General features: G+C 48.0%; 1 protein-coding gene across 1 annotated transcript in view; it reads right to left on the reverse strand.

The window, feature by feature from the left end:
* NSF (N-ethylmaleimide sensitive factor, vesicle fusing ATPase) overlaps window positions 1-18,879 on the reverse strand; it is a 79,172-nt gene extending 60,293 nt beyond the window's left edge. Inside the window, exons 1-3 of the mRNA XM_035347653.1 lie at window positions 18,743-18,879; window positions 6,529-6,614; window positions 140-239 (exon numbers count right to left, since the gene is read on the reverse strand). Coding sequence (XP_035203544.1) covers window positions 140-239; window positions 6,529-6,614; window positions 18,743-18,754 — 198 coding nt within the window. The 5' untranslated portion in view covers window positions 18,755-18,879. The remainder of the gene's footprint in view (window positions 1-139; window positions 240-6,528; window positions 6,615-18,742) is intronic.
* Window positions 18,880-20,989: the final 2,110 nt, after the last annotated feature.

Consider the following 20,989-nt stretch of genomic DNA (forward strand, 5'->3'; position numbering starts at 1 on the left):
CTTTTGCTTTCAGAAATCAAATTTGCAGCACACGTTTTTGGAGGCATCTCCCTCCAACTGGTCTAGCTATCTTCACTCCAAATCTCAGAAGACATTTTGCTTATTCTACAGGAAAACAGTAAGTCAAAGCAGGCAGTACCTGGGGCAAGCTGAACGCGATGCTGCCAGGAACAACAGAGGAATGGGTTCTCAGCGTGAAAATGTATTTGTGGTTGGGAGAAGTCTTCACAACAACATGTCTAGAAGAGAGAACAGTATTTTACTCCAGTACATACCCCTGTGCATTGCTCCCACTGTTGGAAGAATTCAAAACAGATGAGCCAGCTTGTACCTGGTCCTGTAACAGGAAAATAAATAAAGGCTACTAATTACTATTTAAATTCCCCCACGGGTAGCCTTTACTTCAGGAATTGCTCTGTACAGACATGATAGAATCAAACTATAACCTCAAAGGCTGCTATATTTAAAATCAACACCAGGTTCACATCTCAAGCATATAACACCAAAACGATAAGATTTTACCCCAAGACAAGTAACATATATATCCCAGCTGAGACTTTAGTATGAAATAGATGCAAAGCCTATGAAAGGATCTTAGTACATTGGTTAGAAGTTTGATCACTGAAAAAAATAGAAGCAAGTCCTGTACAAAAGTAAAATCCGATGGGCCCTGAGGCTGTCCCTCCCGTTTGCTAGGACCTACAGACCTTGCATGGGACCTGAAGACCAGAAATACTGCTATTAAAGCAGAACAAACCACCAAACAAACCACCAGAAGCAGACACAGGGGCAGCAAGTGCACGTGCCTGTCACTGTCAAAAGCTAAGCCATCAGGAAGGGAGATACCCAAAACCTATGCCTGATAGCTCTTATCATACGACAGGCAGACTTCGTTTTGGCAGACGAAAGCAAAACAAAAGGAAGATGGGATTTGTGCACGCTGGCAGCAGGGGCGACGGCCGAATCAGGTTTGTTCCTTGCTGCCGCCTGCAGTTCGACGACCCGCAGGAGGCACAAGGCCACCGACTGCCGCGACCTGTGGCATCCCCTCTTCCTGAGCCTCTTATCCATGGTTAAAAACTGAGGGAAACACGGTTAGAAACTGAGGGCTAGACATAACAGCCAAAGCCTGCGCTCCCAGCCATCCTCCCCCCCCGCCAGTGAACGAGCTACACACACACACACACGCTCCACGGATCTTCGTTTGCGCACGCAATGAGACTCCAGCACCACCCAAGGGCAGATCTGCACATAGATACGTTGGCTGCACTGCACATGCACGACAGCTTCAGCCACGTGGAGAGCGCACGCGGCCCTCTGAGACCAGAGGAAACGTGTGGCCTGCAGACCACGATGAGCAGCCATCGCTAGCTTTAGTGCGCGCACAGGGCAGCTCACAAAGCCTTGCAGGAATTTCTGCACTGGTGGCACAGCAGGGTAAGAAAGCATTTGGAATGCAGCGGTAGGTTTGTGCCCGCTCCATCAGGCGGACAAGTGATTTGGCTCTTTACTGGTTGTGGCCCTAAGTCACCCACTGGTGCCCCAACCCCAGCGGTAGGGAGGTGCGCCCTTCCTTCCCCATTTCTTCCTGCCCCAAGCTTAAACCCAGAAACCTGTTTTAGGTCATTTGGTTCCTTGCAAGTCTTAGCAAGGGAGAAAAAGGCATTTAAGGTGGCTTCATGGTGATCATGGAAGCCTTCTGAGGACTGGAAGAAAGTAAATGCTACTCCTATCCTCAAGGAGGGCAAGGAGGAGGATGCAAGGAACTACAAGGCTGGTCAGCCGCACCTTACACCTGGGGAGGTGATGGAGCAACTAATCCTGGAAACCAAACACACTGAAGGGCAAGAAAGCAACTGCGAGTAGTCACCGTGAATTTGCAGAGAGGAAATCTGTCCTCACCAAGCCCAGCTTCACACCAGGCACCAGCCGCACCCCAGGTGCCCATACCAGGGCCAACACCGTCTCAACGCTACCTTAAACCTGGGTGACAGGGCAGAGCATCCCCCAAGCAGGTCTGCAGATGGTACAAGACCAGGACAGGCTGACCCACCTGACGGCCACGCTCCCATTCAGCAGGACTTGGTCTGGAGACATGGGCTGACACAAACACCACGGAGTTCAACCAAAGGAAACGCCAAGTCCTGCAGCAGCACGGGTTGGGGCCAACTGGCCGAGAAGTGGCTTTGCAGGCAAGGGGCTGGGATCCTGGCAGATGGGCTGAGCACGAGCCAGCACCGTGCCCTTGCAGCACCAGTGACCGAGGTTGGGCTCCTGTAGGAAGAGCACTGCCAGCAGGCCAAGGGCGACCATCCTTCCAGGCTGTACATTGCTCCCAGGGCAGTTTTGTTTTAAATTTGGTAATAGGGAATAGATCATAGAATCATAGAATATCCTGAGTTGGAAGGGACCCTTAAGGATCATCAAGTCCAACTCTTGACACCGCACAGGTCTACCCAAAAGTTCAGACCATGTGACTAAGTGCACAGTCCAATCTCTTCTTAAATTCAGACAGGCTCGGTGCAGTGACAACTTCCCTGGGGAGCCTGTTCCAGTGTGCAACCACCCTCTCTGTGAAGAACCCCCTCCTGATGTCAAGAGAACCCCCTCCTGATGTCAAGATACTGTGTTCAGCCCCGGGGGCCCCAGCACCAGCAGGACATGGACCTATTAGAATGAGTCCAGAAGAGGGCCACAAAGATGAGCAAACGGCTGCAGAGACGGGCTGAGGGCATTGGGGTTGTTCAGCCTACAGAAGGGAAGGCTCCGGGAGAGCTTACAGCGGCCTGGCAGCATCTGAACAGGGCTGCAGGAAAGCTGGGGAGGGACAATTTGTCAGGGAGTGTGGTGATAGGATAAGGGGGAACGGCTTTAAACTAAAAGAAGGGAGATTTTGATTAGATATACGGAAGAAATTATTTCCTGTGAGGGCGGTGAGGCCCTGCCCCAGGCTGCCCAGAGGAGCTGTGGCTGCCCCATCCCTAGAGGAGCCCAAGGCCAGGCTGGATGGGGCTGGGGGCAGCCTGGGCTGAGGGGGGGGGTCCCTGCCCACAGCAGGGGGGGGGGGAGGGTGGATTTAAATGATCATTAAGGCCCCTTCCAACCCAAACCATTCTGTCATTCTCTAAAGTAGAGAAGTTGTCCAGGATATAGGGACGAGTCAGGAGGTTCCAACACCAAATGTATCATCTCAAGTGAACCAAATTCACATCAATGCACGACCAATTGGAAAGGAAAGCAAACGTCCTTAGGCACTGCAAGTTCCAGCTGTGCTACAGGGATACTCCTCCAAGAGACACACTTGATGACAAATAACATCCTACTAAAAGCAGCTCAGACATCAAAAGACCCACGATTAAAACTTAAGACTGAGTGGAGCACCGAGCTTGGCCCAAATCGTAACAGTTGACATTCTGCAAGAAGACACAAACCCCACCGCTGCTGGGTTTCACTTCAAAGAAGCAAAATACAAGAAAATGAGGATATCTGGTAAAAACACTGTATTAAAAAAAAAAAAAAAAAAGCACCCATAAAAATTTGAAACAAATTACAGTTACTGCTTTGGAGTGTTCCATTCACAAAAACTTCCAGCACACCAGGCAGTACAGCCTGACGGCAGTCAAACAGATGTCAGGACAGGGGAAAAAAACACGAGACAGAGAAAAGAAAAAATAAATCAGCTTTCTGAAAATATATATAGCCAAATAATAAGATTAGAAAAGGTCAAATCCTGACAGGCTCTTCAAGAACAGCCACATTTCTTCTCAGCGACAACAGAAGCAGAGAGTTTCCCACAGACTGCAAGCAACTGAAGCATTAAGAACGTTCAAAATATGGCAACAGCAGGAAAACGAAAATGCACTTTCCAACATTGATGTTCACCAGGAAGAAGCTTGGAGAGCTCACAGAGACTCATGGGGGAAATCTCCACCTCTTTAACAGCTTCTGCTTATAACCTAATAAAAGGAGCAATGAGTCACCAGGGCCAGCTATTTCCCAAGAGCTCTGATGGATGAAATTGCTGCTCTAATTCACGGGCAAAGCCTCGCCTGAAACTATCAGCACCAAAGCACGACTGTAATGCTGGTTCTTAAGGGCTCCCAGGAAACACCACCAGTCGGTAAGCCTGCTGGCCAGGCTGAGCAAGCCAACAGAAATCGTAACAGGTAACTAATGGACACGCAGGTTAAGATTATGTTGAAGAAAGAATGTGGCCCTTGTATGGGAGAGGATACTTTGCACATCTTCGTAAAGAACCCAATGAGCATCTTAAGAATCCAACAAGTATCTGCCCACGTTGCTAGAGGCATCCTTCTCAGGTGGATGATGGAAATCCATGCAAATTATCCAGCAAATTATCCAGGTAATTAAACTGGCATGAGATAATAGGGATGGTTTCCCCATATAAAAGACAAATAGAGGTAAGAATAATTAGTCAGTTGTCAATGGAAAAAAAAAAATGCCATTCACATAAAACGCCCTGGCTTCCAACCAGACTGCTGTCCCATTCACTGTCCGGTTGCTTTCAGCATCTGCTTCTCTCCCCAAAACAGTTCTGGAGTCCTCAAGAGAAGGGTACGTCACAGGAACATCAGACTTACCAAACCAGCAATGCGACTACAGCAATGCATTGCATCCCATGAACGCCTGCGTTATAAAATCATGATTCATACTTCCCCAACACACAGGGTGTGGAAAATGAAGCGTGAAAAGCTCTACAGTGGCATCTTGGGGATAAACCATCTCACTGATCTAAGGTCAAGATCCCTAGACCACGAGCACCAAACCAAAGTGTGAAAACAAAGCCCTTCGTGTAGCTGTTAGCAAAAATAAAAATAAAAACCTCTGCAGCCAGTCATGGTTAGGGCAATACAAACCCAAACTGCTGACAGCACGCACATTACTGCAGCAGATCCTAAGGATGGTCTTGCCCAGTGTATCTGCAATGCAGCAGAATGACTACATCTTTCAGTAGTAGCTGAGTGCCGAGATGTTTCTCTGTACTCTAGTCTTATACTTTCCCAAACAATTTATAGCATCTGTTCACAACCAAACATATGCCGCTTTCTTCATAAGCCCCGATTTCTAGAAATAGGCAGCTCTCCTGGGGAGAATCGGCTCAGCCAGAACTGCGGCCAGCCTGCTTACCAAGCAAGTCTCAGGATACCGCTGCCTGCACACTTGGATGATGAGGGAGGGTTCTCAGACTGAAAGGAAAACAGCTGGCTGCTGCCGGTCTGGAAGCTGGGTCCTTCCAGGACATCCACACTTCAGGAAATTAACATTTTTATAATGTATGAGGTACAATGCTCAGTTCAAGTATTTTTGTAAGTCCATTATGTTGAAAAAAAAAAAAAATCTACTTGGGGAAAAACATCATTTGAAGAGAGCAGGACACCTCCACCTTCAAGGAGACACTTTTGCCTGCTTCCAACTAAACGTTTTGCTGTTTTGGGAAGGGGGGGTGAGGTGGTTTGGGTTTCTGTTTGTTCATTTGACACCAAAGCTGGGGTTGTGCAACCGCAGTTCTGTTGAGCAGCGGGAGGCCAGGCCAGCTCGGTGCAACGCAGGAGCTCTCCAGGGTAGCAGCACAGCCGACCGACAGCACAGAGAGAGGCAAGGCTGTAAACGCAGGGCCCCGTGCTCCCTGCAGTTCACAGCCTCTCATTTTCCACCCTTAGCAGAACGTATCTGGGCCAGGTATTTTATGCTAAAGCCCAAGGTATATCATTATAATTTGTTAAACATTGTTTCCCATTTTAAAAATCCAAGCCCTTTAGCCTCCTGCTGTGTGTGATGCTCTCTCTTTCAGCTGATATTAATTACTTGTCTGCAATCCGCATACAGAAGTCCTTTAGAGAGCCACCTCACTGCTGCAGCAGAGCAAGGGAACTGAGTATCTGAATTGGCTTCCTTCAATGCGAAGCCCTTCTGTACATTCCATGCTGAAAAATTAATGTGTTCTGTCTTAGACAAGTAAAGCCCAGACTCAGCTTCTATCACTCGCACAGACTCGTAATTAAAGAAGCCAAATTGCTGTGCCCACGCTCTGGTTGTCTTGCTCTGTTCTTGTGCATGCAAACCCCTGCAATAGGAGATGGTTCCTGCTGACGCTACTACTCAGCCCCCCAGTACAAGGAGTGGGGCAATGCCCCTAGTAACACAACTAAACAATAAATATCTATTTGAAAATTAGCCATTAGCTCAAATATTCTAACTATTTAACAGCAACAATGGGAAAAAAATAAAAAAGGTCAACAAAGGCCTGAATTCCTTCCCTAAGAAGCATTCATAGTTCCTTAAGCAGCTCCAGTTCCCAAGCTGGAAACACTTCACAGAAAATAACATTGAGTATCTCCATTGCTGATAAGAGGCACATCCAAAGTTCTGTTTTCTAACGGTACGGAACTTTTGTTAATTAACCTGCTGTATTTACGCTCCCAAATGTGAAACTCCATCCCACCTCCACCCAAATTATGAAAAATCCCCTTTTGGTTAAAAGTTGAAAGAGCAACGCTGCACACTTACTGTCCGGATGGGAAGTCCTTCTCATTCACCACAGCACAGTTTGTTAGTGACAGCTCATCGGTGGGACACCTCGCTGCTTGCATAGACTAGGAGAAAGAGAGGGAAGGGAAAAACGTAAGTATCAACAAATTGTATTTTTCTCTTTTACTAAGGCAAGTGTCAAAGCTTCTGTAAACCCGTAAAACACAAACTGGTCTCACAAGTACTGACACACCGTGGGGACACTGACAAGTTCCTCTTTGTGGTTTCTCCAAATTCTTCTGACTGACAAAGAGGGCTGTAACCAAGACCTGCATTACAGCCTAGTCTACCCAATATTTCAGCAAAAATACCTAAAAAATACCTAGGAGAAAGCCTACAAGGCAAATGATGTTAACGTGCTAATGAACCCTGGTGTTCAGGAAGCTTCCCCAAACCCTGCAGCCTGCCAGGAGGTAGCCAAGTGCTCCCTGGCAGATGTTTCTTGCCAGATAACACCACCCTGGGGCTTTCTGAAGGCTGGTACGGCACAGCAGCTGCTGGCAGAGCCCTACAAGCCTGGGTAACCCCATCTCACGCTGCTGGGCTGGGTTAGAGGTGCACGATGTGGGGAACAGAGGGCAGAATGAAGATGCTTCTCTTCTGCTTCCCTCACGTTACTCAGCAACCTAAAATCTGAGACCTCCATGCTGGATACACGCGCTTAGTGCAGCACAGGGCATCGCCGGAAGACTGCAGGAAGGTTTAGTTCTCGGCCAGCTGCTCCCCAGCTCCACTGAATCTCCATAAAACTCCTCTACAAATGCACCAAGGTGCAAATGGTATTTCCTACTCTGTAAGAAACATTACAGACCAGTAATAAATAGAAGAAAATTAAGTTAGGCTGCCAGCTCCAGCCTATCGCTACTTAAACATTATTGCAACAAATTTTGTGGGGGTGTCTTCCCCCCAGCCTTTTTTGTTTAAGTCAAAGGAGCAATCCTATTTCAAGAGGATATGTTCAGCTTTTTCCTTTACTTTTACAGGGGATCAGCAGCTAAAATAACCTGATAGCCAATACTCTGCTGCCCCATCCCAAGACAGCATAAGGCAGGAACAGCGTGGCTGAGGAGCACCGAAGAGAAACCTCACCCCCTTCCTACATCCTACATTTGCTTCCACAGAATTATCCTATAGAACAATGGCTGAAAGGTCAAAATTGGGCTCAAAATGCCTCTAGAAATAGAGGAAACAACGGCAAGGGTGAGATCTCTATTGCTAGCTACAGACTGAAATTTTTAATTCAGAGCAAACCTAAACTTGACTGCCCAGGATGTCTTTTTTTTTTTTTTTTTTTTTTTTTTTTAATTAGAGTCAGAGCCCAACCATTTGTCAGATAGAAATTTGCAGCCAGGGCAACAGAAACCATTTGCCAGTGACAGCTTACTGCTAACGGCAAGCTGAAATGGGTTTTCTCTCGAGACACCCTCAAATCCAGAAACACGTGCCTCGATGATTCCCCACGCGTTGCCATCCTGCTCAGCCTTCACCCCCACAGCCCACTGAGCCATTTGAGAACCGAACCACAGAAAATTCTTCTCCACATGTACTGGAGCAAGCGTACCCCGTAACCGATCAGCTTTTTATGTAACAATGCAACTCTTCTAGAGTACTTGCTATTTAGAAATGAATTAATTCATTATTTTTACTGAGTAATGCCTATTTGCCCTTGACATATGTGACAGCAGAAAATAAATCTGTTTTCAGCCTTGAAATCATTTTATCTACCAGAATCTGAAGTGTAGTAAGAGACTGTAATGAAATACTCTTGTAATAAAAAATCGTGCATATCAGCAGACTTCTGAAATACACATCCTGCTTGTTAAGGCTCGTCACCTGAAAAAGCATTCACTGCTTTATCAGTTCACCTTTCATTTGTGAGGGGACTATTTTCTGAAGAGCATGCCCTGATAAATGCATTAGGTAGGATATTTCTGGAGAAAACCATCCACAGAGCTCCTGGATTAAGCCTTTTTACAGCACTAGTCCTCAAACGCATTTTTAATCCTCGCTGACAAACTGCTTCCTACACGAACCGCGGGCGCCTGGCAGAGCTGCCACTCCTCTGCGTTATTTCTGTCCGCCTCTGGGAACGTGCAAACTTCACTTTAAGGACCTGCATAAATATAAAGGAATGCATTTCAAATCCAGCACCAAGTGTTCCTTTCCCCAGCTCTCCAACATGACAGACGTGTGGCCAACCCTACTTTCTTCTGAAGCAGTACCAGCACGGCCCACGCCAGCCATCCCAGTACCCGCCCCGTTGAGCACCTCGTCCCGCGCTCAGCACAAGCACGTTTCTCCCTCAGCACTGACCAACACCTCCCGCTGTACCCAGCGGTTTCGCTGTGCCCCCAGCTTCACAGCACGTACCCTCCACAAGCTACAAAACGATTTCAGAAAGCTTTGATGTGTTGTCGATACACAAGTGTTTTTAGCACCACGCAGCTCGCTCAAGAAAAGGATGTCGCTCAACCGAAGCAGGTTTTCTTGAGCGTCCAAGGGACAATTTGAGGAAATCCGGCCACGCAGAAGACAACTAAACCGAAAAGCACCCAGAGAGGACAGAGGAACACACAGTTCCAGAGGCCTCCTCTTACCTCCACACTCATGTCCCCAGCACCACCGTTACAATTGTCCGTCTGTGCGGCAAGGATGCGGGCACTGGCAGCTCCTGTGTATGGTTTCTGGCATAAAGGCACAAGTCCAGGGTGTTACAGGAGCTGCTGGAGCCCAGCAGGCTGCCCTGTGCTGTAGTGGCGGTGCTGTCAGGGAACACTTGGAGCTCTCACAGTTTGGGTGCCCCCAGCACAACCTGAAGGCTGTGCCTTTCCCCAGCACCACCCAGCAGCAAACAGAGGGAGCAAAATCCCTGCAAGTATGTTTAGGAAACCTTCAAGTATATTTACACAAGCTCTTTTCAAGCCAGTTAGTAGGTTACTGCTAGGAACTAGTCAAGACAACACGAATCTCAGTTCCTGCAAGGCACCAGAGCTGATCTTGCAGGGGACAGCAAACAGCACCTGCTGCACCCCACGGCTGTCACCGCTGGCTTGAAGGTGACCCACACACATCTTCCCAGGTCCCGTGCCCACAACAGACACTTATCAGGCTTAAAGGAGCAAGAGAAGTCTTCCCCGCCTCCAGCTGCTGCTCTCATTTATCCAGGGAGAGGACTCCAAGGACAGGGAAGCACCGTGGAGGTGACTCCAGTTCGAGGCAGTGCCTCCTTCCTGAAGCACCCTCAGCAGGAGGCATCCATCACCCCCTGCAGTACTGTGGTACCGGCCACCAAACCGCGCCTACGCAGAGCTCTACTCCAGTAGCCCTCCTGTTTGCCAAGAGAAAAACGTGACTGCAAGATGCATTGATAAATCTTATGCTGAAAGACACGCGAAGGACCTGACCCTTGGATTTATGACACAGCAGCAACGTTGCCTCTATTCCTCTGCCACTGAGCTGATGCTAGCCATGAAGATGCAGCACCAGGAGGCTCAGGGATGCTGACATATTTTACTTCTGCAAAGTAAAACTTACCCCAAAGAACAGCTTCCTAACCAAAGTGAATACCACGATGTCTGATCTTTCAGAGACTGGTTCTCAAAGTTGCACGGAGTGCAGTTTTCCTCAAGTAAGAGATGACACTGAGCTGTCCTTGTGTTTTGGGAGAGCTCAGCCCAGAAAGCAACGCGAAGTTGTTTGGGTATTTTCATTTATAGATAAAAATGCCTCTTCTCATCCTGAATTGCAAGACTAGCATCCTGAGCAAAAACAAAGCACTGCACTCACTGGGAAAGAGAACGAATAAGATCTCTGGAATATTACAGAAGAGTAGCGTGGGTGAGCACAGAGTAGAAAAAATATGGTTAATATTTGTGAATTGTTAAGGCTGATGATAGAGGAAGCTAAAGAAAAACATGTTTCCCATTACTCAGACCCCACAGGAGGTAAGTTGGCGGTACATAATAGCAGTGCGCTACTACCTGTCAGTTGTTACCAAGTAAAAGAGCGAAAACGTTAAATGCTAAGGCAAAGATGCTCTTCATTTGAAACAGCTTAACTCATTTAATGTTCTAATCCTAACCAGGGGGTTATGAAACAGCTTCTGAAGCTGAGGCAGGCTTTGCTCTCTGCACTGCTTCTGCACTAGTTGTTTATATGACAAATGTTGTTAAAGCATTCTATGTTTAAAATCTGTGCAAAATGTATGCACGGAGAGGTCTGCAGGTATATCTGTGCACTTACACATCACAGCCGCCACGCAGATGTTGGCAAACGAGTGCTAGGCAATGTCAAACAGCTCTGAGTAACAGAAACTGAAGCTTCCTCTGCATCTGTGTACAAATGGGGATTGCCCGTTCCAAAAAGCATCTCAGCTCTCCCATGCCAGCTGTTCAGTGCCAAAGGACCTCCAGGCCTCCGGTCCGGAGCAGAGGCATGCATGAAGAAAGCCGAGTGCCCACTTACCAGGGCGGAAGCAGGTGCACTCCTGCCTGCGTGGGACCACAGCTGATTCAGGCAGAGGGGCTGGAAGCGAAACGCTCACTCACCACTGCAAATAAAATCTGTTTGTGGAATGTCGAAAGGGAAACTTGGGAGCTCTGAAGAAAAACAAGAGAACCGAGATGCTGCAGCGTAAAACCCTAGCGCAATATTCAAGATCCCGTTCCTGATGGAAAGCAGGTGTGCATGACGCATCAACGCATTGTAACAAAAGATCCAACGGATCAAGTGGCAACGGAATCCAGGGAAAGGAAACAACAAAGCAATGAACATTAAAATTGCAAACAGCAGGAGCCTGCTGAACGCAGATGACGAGCACCAGCACTAGCATGCAGAAAGATGAGCTGAGGCAGAGCTGGGTCAGCAATAGCCTGGGAGAAGGAGCCAAATTAAGCTCTTCCAGCACAGAAGGCCTGAAGAGGATTATAACTACTTTCTCTCTAAATACACACATACCATAGAGCTAAATAACAGAGAGGAAAAGCGACTCTATCCTAAGGGACAGAAGAAATAGGTATAAAATGATACCAACGCTATCGCTGCTAACAACTAGCAGTTAAGAAAGGGTTCCTAATCTGCAGAGGAAGGCAGCACTGTAAGCCTGAAGTGGGAAGCAGTACAGACAAAACTAAAATTATGTGAAAATTATGAAAGGGATGACAAGACAATGCCTACAACAGGGGATACGATCAGCAATGGATGCCCTAAGTGCTGTGTTTCTAAAATAAAAAACTCGAAAGGAGTTAATAACTAGTTGAAGGATTTTCTGGACATCCAAAAAAATCCCCTGACAAAGCTTCCAGAGTTCTGCAGCCCTGCTTGCAGAAGAGATCAAACACCTACAAATGACCGTTTGGAAAGACGCCTTGGCGAGACTTTCCTTTTCTGATCTACAGCCACACAAAGAGCCCTGCAGCGCCCAGCAGACTACACTCAAGGTGCCCCAGGACAAGCAGCCCTGAGGCTGCTCAGCACCGTCCTTCCCATCTGCTCCTTGTGACCGCTAGGTTAGTCGGCTGGAAGCTTTTGTTCTGATCTGGAAGGAGCTGCATTCTCTCTCTGCGACAAGCTCGTAAACGCCAATCTTCTCCTATTAAAAGAGGAATGATTGCATTAGGGGGGCAGCAATACAGACCCCAGTGAGCCCTCACGGTATACACGACGCATTTCCACTTGCTTCATCTAACAGCAGACACCTGCTTCCCTCACGGGCCTGAGCAGCAATAGAGAAATGACTTCCATCGTAACACGTGAAAGCCATTTTATTAGCACAGGGGCACCCATCTTGGCAATTAGGGTGGTTTTTTTTTCGTAGGGTGGTGACTTCTGCTTACTTTTTGTTTGCAAAGTTTACAGCCAGGTGAGGTCAGTTCTGCAGGGAGCTTTGTTACCCCGGTGCTATTTTACTGGGTGCAGCTAAGAACCTGCATGTAGCTCTGGGGATTTGGCTGTACTGCCAGTACTTTGCAGCGTTATCAAACCCAGAAGTTGTAATTCCAAGACTAGAAGGTTTGCCTGGTCAAAAGGCACATGAGAAACAAGTGTGCTAAAGGAGAACTACAAGCTACCAGTATAGTGTCTATAATCTAATTAAACAGGCTGTTCTGCCCAGCAGATGTCCTTCTCCATACCAGTTCTTCACAGTATTACCAGAAAAGTGTTATCAGAACATGGATCTGTACCCGTGCTGCTCTGTCATATAATCAGAAAGCTGTTCCCTGAGCGTGAAAACACCAGCTCCACTTTCCAATTAAGAAATAATGACCCAGAATACCTGCATTTGTAATTAACACCTCCATTTTTGGAGTTGATGTTGCCTCACATTTCTTCCAAGAGCCAAGCAATCAACTATTTAATTACAGGGAATTGCCACTTGTCGTGTTTCATCTAAACCTCTCTGAAGAATCCTTAAAAGAACAAAACTTTACACAACCATAAGATATTAGCCTAGGATGCAAGTCAGAGGACTCTGACACGCTGGCTAGGAAGACACCTACCGGATGCAAATTCCTTCCATTTATTTAGAAAAATTACTCAATGGCAACAAAAACAAGACTAAAAATACTCTCTTTAACTTGGCATTTGCCCTGTGACAGCCTGAGATGCCGCCATCCCTTGATTATTTCCAACTCAGCCCATCAGTGACGGGCTGTACCCAGCACTGACAACTGTACCGAGTGCTCCCCAGTTAAAGCAGCTCGCTTCTACAGGAAAAGCAAGTAACTTCACACAACTTCAGGGCACAACTTACCCCAGAGTTTTTCTGATAGAAGGTCGCTGCCTTACTGCAGCCCAGAAGACTGCAGAAACGGGTTCTATCTTTTTATGCTGCACATACTGAACCCTTCTGAACTACATGACCTACTTACATACAAAAGAGCACGCCAGCACTGGAACAGGGCACGAGAGAGCAAGACGAGCGATACACTCAGCCTTGATTTAACAAGCCAGTACCAGTCAGCTCCATCCCACAGTAACAGGACATTAACCCTAGTGGCAGTGTTCCTTGCTTGAAATTTTCTGTTCACAGATCTTCTCCAACACAACTCTCCAACTCCTGAAAGTCAAGGAACTTGTTGAAATGGATGGCAGGGAAACTATTCACAGAATCAGGTCTCTGCCAGAGAACGGCCTGGATTTGAGACAACGTCCTGACGGATACGCCTGGCAAATGGCTGCATCACAGAGCCCACGCTCTGACCCTGGTCTCTCCAAAATATTTCAGTTACTACCTTGTCACTATCTGTCACAGCGTTCAGGGGTCAGCTAACAGTCACTGTATCAGCTCTTCCTAAAGCTTGTCCCCTCAGAGTGTGTTTGGCCAGCAGCCACCAACTCCCATCTGGATCAGAAAACGACGGAGACCTACCATAAAAAGCCGTATTTTAGTTTTCAGATTCCTAGTACATTTTCATGTTAAAAAAAAAATGAATCAATAATTTTATTCCACTGAAAACCACGTCCTGCCTGTATAGGCGATTTAGCAGAACGTAACCATGACTATTTTCCAAGGACTGCTTTTCTGGGGACTTAAGCAGAGCCGATGTTATGACAGTTATGAGCTTGCTCCAGATATACAGCTAGGGCATCTCCCAGACCACAGGGTCCTCTCCTGAACGACCTCTGCACTCTAAGAGCCAAGGATAGGAAGAGAGTAGATCTTGTTATGGAAAAGAGAGCAACGTTTAAGAAATTCACACTTAAAGGGAACCACAAAAAGATTTTTTATTTTTTCCAGATTTTTTTCAGCTCCTTGGCTACAGATGGCAAACTCTGACCTGCCCTGGCAAGAAAAGAAGTGACATACCAACATCTCCAAAAGCAGAGGACGAGAGGCCTCGCTGACATCTCCCCGTTGCATTGTCTTACTCAGTATAAGCTTGGGGACACAGTTTCTACAACGCTAAGCCAAGCAACAGATTAAAAGTAATCAAAGATGACAAGGTCAGATATCCCGTGGCCGCAAGCATTCGTGTGGTCTCACAGCTGGCAGAATTTTATTCCAAATAATCTGGCATGGGTTTGCATAAACCAGCACTCCTGTAAGAAGCACACAGGTGTATTTGCAATGAGTTCACAAGACAAGAACACAGCTGCAGAAGAGATCTAAACCATCCAGATTTAGTTTTCTTCCATTCCCCTAAAACACTGCTAAAAACACTGTGCTTTTTAGTATTTCCAAAAGTGTAAGCGATGACAGAAGAACGAGAACCACACTAAGAACGAACCAAGCTGATTCACAAATGTTTTGTATGTTGCCTAATGACACCTGCAGCTATGAAGTGAGGTTCCGTATGTTAGCAGAAGAGGTAAGAAATGAGAATTTATAGCTTTAATAAACATGAAACTTACCCTCGTTATTTCAAAGCTCCTACCAAACTACCCAGCCTAAAACTGTCCTTTGACTGCAAGGAGTAGAAGAGAGCACGTGTTAGTCCAGCAACGTCTCCAGCGTCACATTACACCGAAGGGTACAGCCTGTCCTCGCTGCCATTCCCACAACAGCTCTATTTTCTCAGTTTGACAGTTGATTTCAACAATACCTGCAATGCATCTTCTGCTCAAGTCACCTGCTCTTCTAGAGAGGTTACGATACAGTTCTGTGAGATAAACTAAAGGCTACGATTAACTGAACGAAACCAAAATCATCTCCAACCAGATACAGATAGGAATTTCTTCTGAGAGGCAAACAGCCTAGTGTCTCCTACCACTGTGCCAACGGGAATACCATCTGATGCTTAATTTACATATATGAGTCCCAAACAGCAAATAAAAAAAACAAAGGTTCGGTTACACAGGTTGCAGCTATCGCAGAACTGTAATAATCCCTCACAAAACACACACCAGTCTCTGATGGGATCATCACCAACTTCCACTCTACCAAGTCGACATTCAGCATGCTTGACTCTGAAGGAAGACCTCCTGCCAGCTTGTAAGGGTAGAACTGCAGCCACATAACCCTGCTTTATTCCCTACACCACTCATCCACGTAGCTCCTTGATCTGGTGCAGATAGGAGCAGAAACACAGCTCATTCTGGATCAGCAGCTTGACACTGGCTGGAATAAGGCTGACAAGTCTCTAAACGCGCCACATGCTAAAAAAGAAATCATCTGGCCTTTCTACATCCCTTTGAGAAGTAATTCCTAATGAGGTGCACATCAGTGACCTACAGCACCAGCCATCTTCCAGAGGCCCACTCTCGGTGCAAGGGAACCAGAACTGACCACGGACGCATCCAGGCGGCTTTATGCGTTCCCTCCTCTCTCACAGATACCGACCGACGTCCTCGCAAGCTCAAGGGGCTGCCTGCGTACCTCGTGACTGCATGCGGAGACAGAGGACAAACCGGAACAGAAGCAGCCATTATTTCTAATCAGCATAAACTATTTTTCCTGTAAGCTTCCATCACCATTAAGTACTGTATCGACGTTGCAACTGAGGGAAGCCAGTGCAATTAAGGGAGTAGAGGAATACACCTCAAACTGCACTGGGAATTAATAATATTTGGCCTGCCGTTTGTATCCATCATTTACAATGTTAACAGATGATTTTGTCTCTCTTCTACCTCAGGAAAGCCATTCATTTCTCTCTGTAAAAGTACACATACACAAGTCAAATCTAATAGAGTCTAATAAAATAGACTAAGCTCTAGGTTGCATTGCAGGACATTTTTTCAGGCCACGAGTACTCCCTGAAGCTTTCTCCGTGTGTTCTCCAGGTTTATGCACCTTTTAAAAATGTTGACAACAGAACAGCATCAGTGTTCCAGCATCAGACTCACCTGCTGCATCTAGAGATATCACACACCTCCATCCTCCTACCCACTGTTCCTTACTTACATAGACAAGGATCACAACAGGTCCAATGTCACATCCGAAATGTATGCTGTTGCTTGCTCATCTGACCTCTGCATCATTTTCTGAGCTGCTGCTATCCCACATGCAAGCTGGAGGGAGCAGACAGCTTGTTTACTAATTTACATTAACAGCATTCACCATAGTGCAAGATTGGACCAGGCTCAGAAAGCGGTACGAAACACTTTGCTTCAGAATACTCCTCACGGCATTAAATAACCTGATAATTCGGCAACAATTATATTTATAGATAATTCACGAAAATCCTGAATAGCAAGAGGCTTCCTGGTAACCCAAGGAAAGTATCGCCTTCTTGAACTGCCAGATTATGTGACAATGAAGCTCCAACCTTTCTCCTAGATTTGCATAAATCCCCGCTTTTCTCCACAATGCATCCAAGTTAGCCAAATAAAGGCAGATTTTTTCAGGTTCTTGCAAGCACAAAAGCACAGAAGAGCTCACAGCAGCAGGAAAAGTTGGGGCTGATCCCTCTCCTTACTCCCCACAACCTCAGTCACCACCACTCAGACCGTTCATTAAGTTTTTCCAGCACGCCAGGGCAACTGAAAACTAACTCAGGGAACTATGTGGATGGTTCTCTGTCAACTCAGCATGTCAAATAGGCTCAGGGTACCCAGCGAGCACAGACAGGACAAGATGGCAGCAGCCAGATTAGTTTAGACTATAAGGAGTCTCAGACCAGTATCGCTCGTTATGGCTAAAACAATCTTAAAATGGATTAAAGCACTGGGCTCCTGATTATGGCAAGACAAGAAAACTGAAAAAGGCTAGTCAAACAAAACAGATTCCTCCTAGATTAGCTGGTGGGATCACTGCAGCAAACATTGGGATGACGTAGAAAGGTAGAAGGAAGAAAGTGGGACCACAGATCTGGAGCAAGGACAGAAGAAAAGCTCTTCATAATAGAAAGACTGCGTAACACTTTTTTTCTCAATTAACAGCAGCATTTTTGAGGTGGCACTCCAGCAGATCTGCTCACCTGTGACGCATAGCTTATCACCGGGCCAAATTTTTCCCCACTGCTCTACACCACATCACTGCACCATCTGCTGTTGCATCCACCAGGCAAAAACACCACAGAAAAAAACTACCAGAAAACCCATTCCCCAAGATCTCAGTCAATGAGATTGTTGGGTCAAGACAGAAGATTTCAGCCTGAAGCAGGCAGTAACAAGAAACGTGACTTTCACAAGCTGGCGTCCAGCAGAGGATGACTGAGCTCACGGCACAGAGCTGAGCAACCTTAACTGCGGCTTGCAGCTCTTGGAGGTTGGACCTGAAAACAGAGGGGATATAGCAGGCAACACCAAAGTGATTTAACAGACAAGACTGTCCTTTTACATTTTAAGGCCTTTTTGACCACTTGCTAATTTTACCTAAGCAGTCGCCAACAATTTATTATTATTATTTTTAGTAAGTGCACAGTAAAACCCTGCACAAACCTGCAGGGGTGTTTTAACACAACACAGCTTGGACCCACGTCACAGGATGGTGCTTGGCCAGTGTCCACAGAGGAGTCAGCAGGGCCACAGAAAACCCGTCCCATATCCCACCGGGGCCTCAGAGCAACCTGGGGGGACCCAACAACGTCACCCCACACTCCACAACCAGGACAAGGATCTCCTGGGGCACCCCAAAAACCTTTCCCTGCTCCCCACAGTGCTAGGGGGGTGTTATAACCTCACAGCATCCTTAGGGAACCTTAAAGCCCCTCCCAAGCACCAAAGTACCTCTGGGGCTTTGCAGAGCTCTTAGGGGTCCCAATGACCCTGCCCTACACCCCGTAGGGTGCAGGCACATCCCAGCCTCACAGCGCTTCTAAAGGAGCCCTAGAACCTCAGCCACAGCACCGAGGGATCACCAGAGCTTCACAGCACCCTCAGGAGACCCTAAGACACCCCCCTGCTCCCCCGCAGGAACCCCACAGCACCCCTGACGGATCCTAAATTCTATCCCGCACCCCAAAGGGAGAGAGGTCACCAGGCTTCATGGCACCCCTAAGGGAACCCTCTCGTCAAGGTGTCACCACGGCCTCACAGCACCCCTGGAGGACCTCAGAGCACCCCTGGAGGACCCCACAGCCCTGCCCCACAACCAGAGAGCCCCCCACAGCCTCACCGCACCCTCGGGGAACCCCAAAACCCCAATAAACGAGAAGAGGGATCACCACATCCTCGCAGCACCCCACCCCGCTAAGCGACTGCCCTGCGAGAAACCAGCCCTCCAAAGCCGCTCAAAGAGGAGAAAAGCGACCCGAAGGGGCCGCACCGAAGGCGGGAAGGAGCCGCGTCTCCCCCTTCTCCTCCCCTCACTCACCCGCCCCGCCATCTTGTCGCTGCGCTCAGCCCGCAGCGCCGCCTCTCAGCCGCTCCGCAGCGCCGGGCCCGCCCCGGAGCCACCATGGGGCGGCGCAGCGCAAGCGCCGGGCAAGCAGCCGGGGCCCGGCGCTGGGCCAGGGGACGCGGGGATCTGCGGGGCCGCAGCCCCTGGCCCACCGCCGGGCCCATGGGTTTTCCGTAGCAGGCGGCGGAAGTTTCCCTGCAGCCTGTGGAGAGGCTCCTGGTGGAGCAGGCTGTCCCCCTGCAGCCCGTGGGTCCCGCGGCAGGGCAGATCTCCACGCTGCAGCCCACAGTGGAGCTGGTCTGGAGGAGGCTGTGGTCCACGGAGAGTCTCCACGGGAGATGCAGCCCGTGGCGAGGAGCCCAAGCAGGAGCAGGAGGTGTGGGGGGAGTTGCTGCCTGTGGGGGACCCGTGTTGAAGCAGTTGGACTCACTCTGCCCTTGTGAGGCCCCACGGGGAGCACTGTGCCCAGGGCTGCAGCCCCCAGCACAAGGATTTGGACCTGTTAGAACAGGTGCAGAGGAGGCCACAAAGATGATCAAAGGACTAGAGCAGCTCTCGTATGAAGAAAGGCTGAGAGAGATGGGGATGTTCAGCCTACAGAAGAGAAGGCTCCAGGGTGACCTCGTTGCAGCCTTTTAATACTTAAAGGGGACATAAAAAAGATGGAGAGCGGCTGTTCAATCAGATAATGACAGGACAAGGGTTCCCCCTTGGTTTTAAACTAAAAGAGGGGAGATTTAGATGAGAGGTCAGCAGGAAATTCTCCACTCAGAGGGTGGTGAGGCACTGGAACAGGTTGCCCAGAGAGGTTTTGGATGCCCCATCCCTGGAGGTGTTCAAGACCAGGTTGGATGAGGCCATGAACAACCTCATCTAGTGGGTGGCATCCCTGCCTATGGTGGGGGGGTGGAACTAGAGGATCTTTGAGGTCCCTTCCAACCCAAGTCATTCTGTGACCCCATAGAACAGACACATATTGGAGGAGTTCTTGAAGAGCTGCAGCCTGTGAGAAGCCCACGTAGCATCAGCATAGAGACCCAGCCCCATGAGAGAGACCCCATGCTGGAGCAGGAAGGGAGTGACCACGAAGGAGCAGCAGATGAGGAAGCGTGCTGGACTGACTGCAGCCCCCATTCCCTGTGCTGCCCAGGGGAAAGAGGTAGAGAGGAAGGTGGATGGGGTACAAAGGTGATTTTTAAGATTGCTTTTTGTTTCTCTCTGCTGCTAGTACTAAGCTAGTACTAAGCAATAAATCATATTAATCTCCCTCAGTTGAGTCTGTTTTGCCTGTGACAATAATTGGTGAGGAATCTCCCAGACCTTATCTCAACCCGTGAGCCCTTTACATTGTATTTCCCCCTCTCTTCTTTTGAGGAGGTGGTGTGAGAGCAGCACTGGGGGCTGGCAGGGTGTGGCGGGAGGTCAGCTGTCTGCAGCAGGCGTCAGGCAGGGCTCGGAGACCCTTCACATCTCCAGGCCCCTGGACAAGGAGTTTTAAAGAGTTTTCAATGAGCAGTTTCACAGTTCTTTGTGGAATAAGAGGGACTTTAATCTTTCAAATTGCTGCTAGTAGGCAGTGCATCATTTAGCAGCAGATAGTATTTTAAATGGGCTGGTTTGGCATTCTCCAATAAATGGTAAATCCAATTACTTACCTTTTCTTCAACTGCTTTTCCATTCATTTGTATATGGCTTATACTAATAGCATCTTGCCATGCTTTGGTTTGTGCTAAAAATCAGAAAGCTAGATAAGAGGAGTTTAGCGCTGCTACTCCAGTCTCGTACCGTGCTGGAGCCCGGAGTTAAGCCCATTCTTTGGTAGGGAGGGCCAGGGGCTTGTAAAGCTAGTTGCTTGGCCTTCGCTCCTGACGTGGCTGTCTTCTGCCCATGCAGGTCTTGCTTCTGCAGGCAGCTGGCATAGTCTGGTCCAATTTGAGTACTCACTGAATCTTGGTAACCAGACTTCTGGATATGGATCTGCATGGGGGCCCCCCCATCCTGGGATTTGGCTGAAACGGGGCTTCACTCTTAAGAACAAATCATATCCGGTAAAGTGTCTCACACTGAGAGATGAAGAGAGCTGCATCCCCCAGTGTAATGTTCTGTAGGAGAATGAAATTCCAGTTATGGTCTTTTGTCTTGATTTTGCTTTGAAGGAGGAAGGCAGCAAACAGTTGGACTCCAAAGCAAGGTTCAATACTGTCTCCAAAGCTGACCTCA

Source organism: Oxyura jamaicensis, chromosome 27 (genome assembly GCF_011077185.1).
Source record: "Oxyura jamaicensis isolate SHBP4307 breed ruddy duck chromosome 27, BPBGC_Ojam_1.0, whole genome shotgun sequence".
Lineage (NCBI taxonomy): Eukaryota > Metazoa > Chordata > Aves > Anseriformes > Anatidae > Oxyura > Oxyura jamaicensis.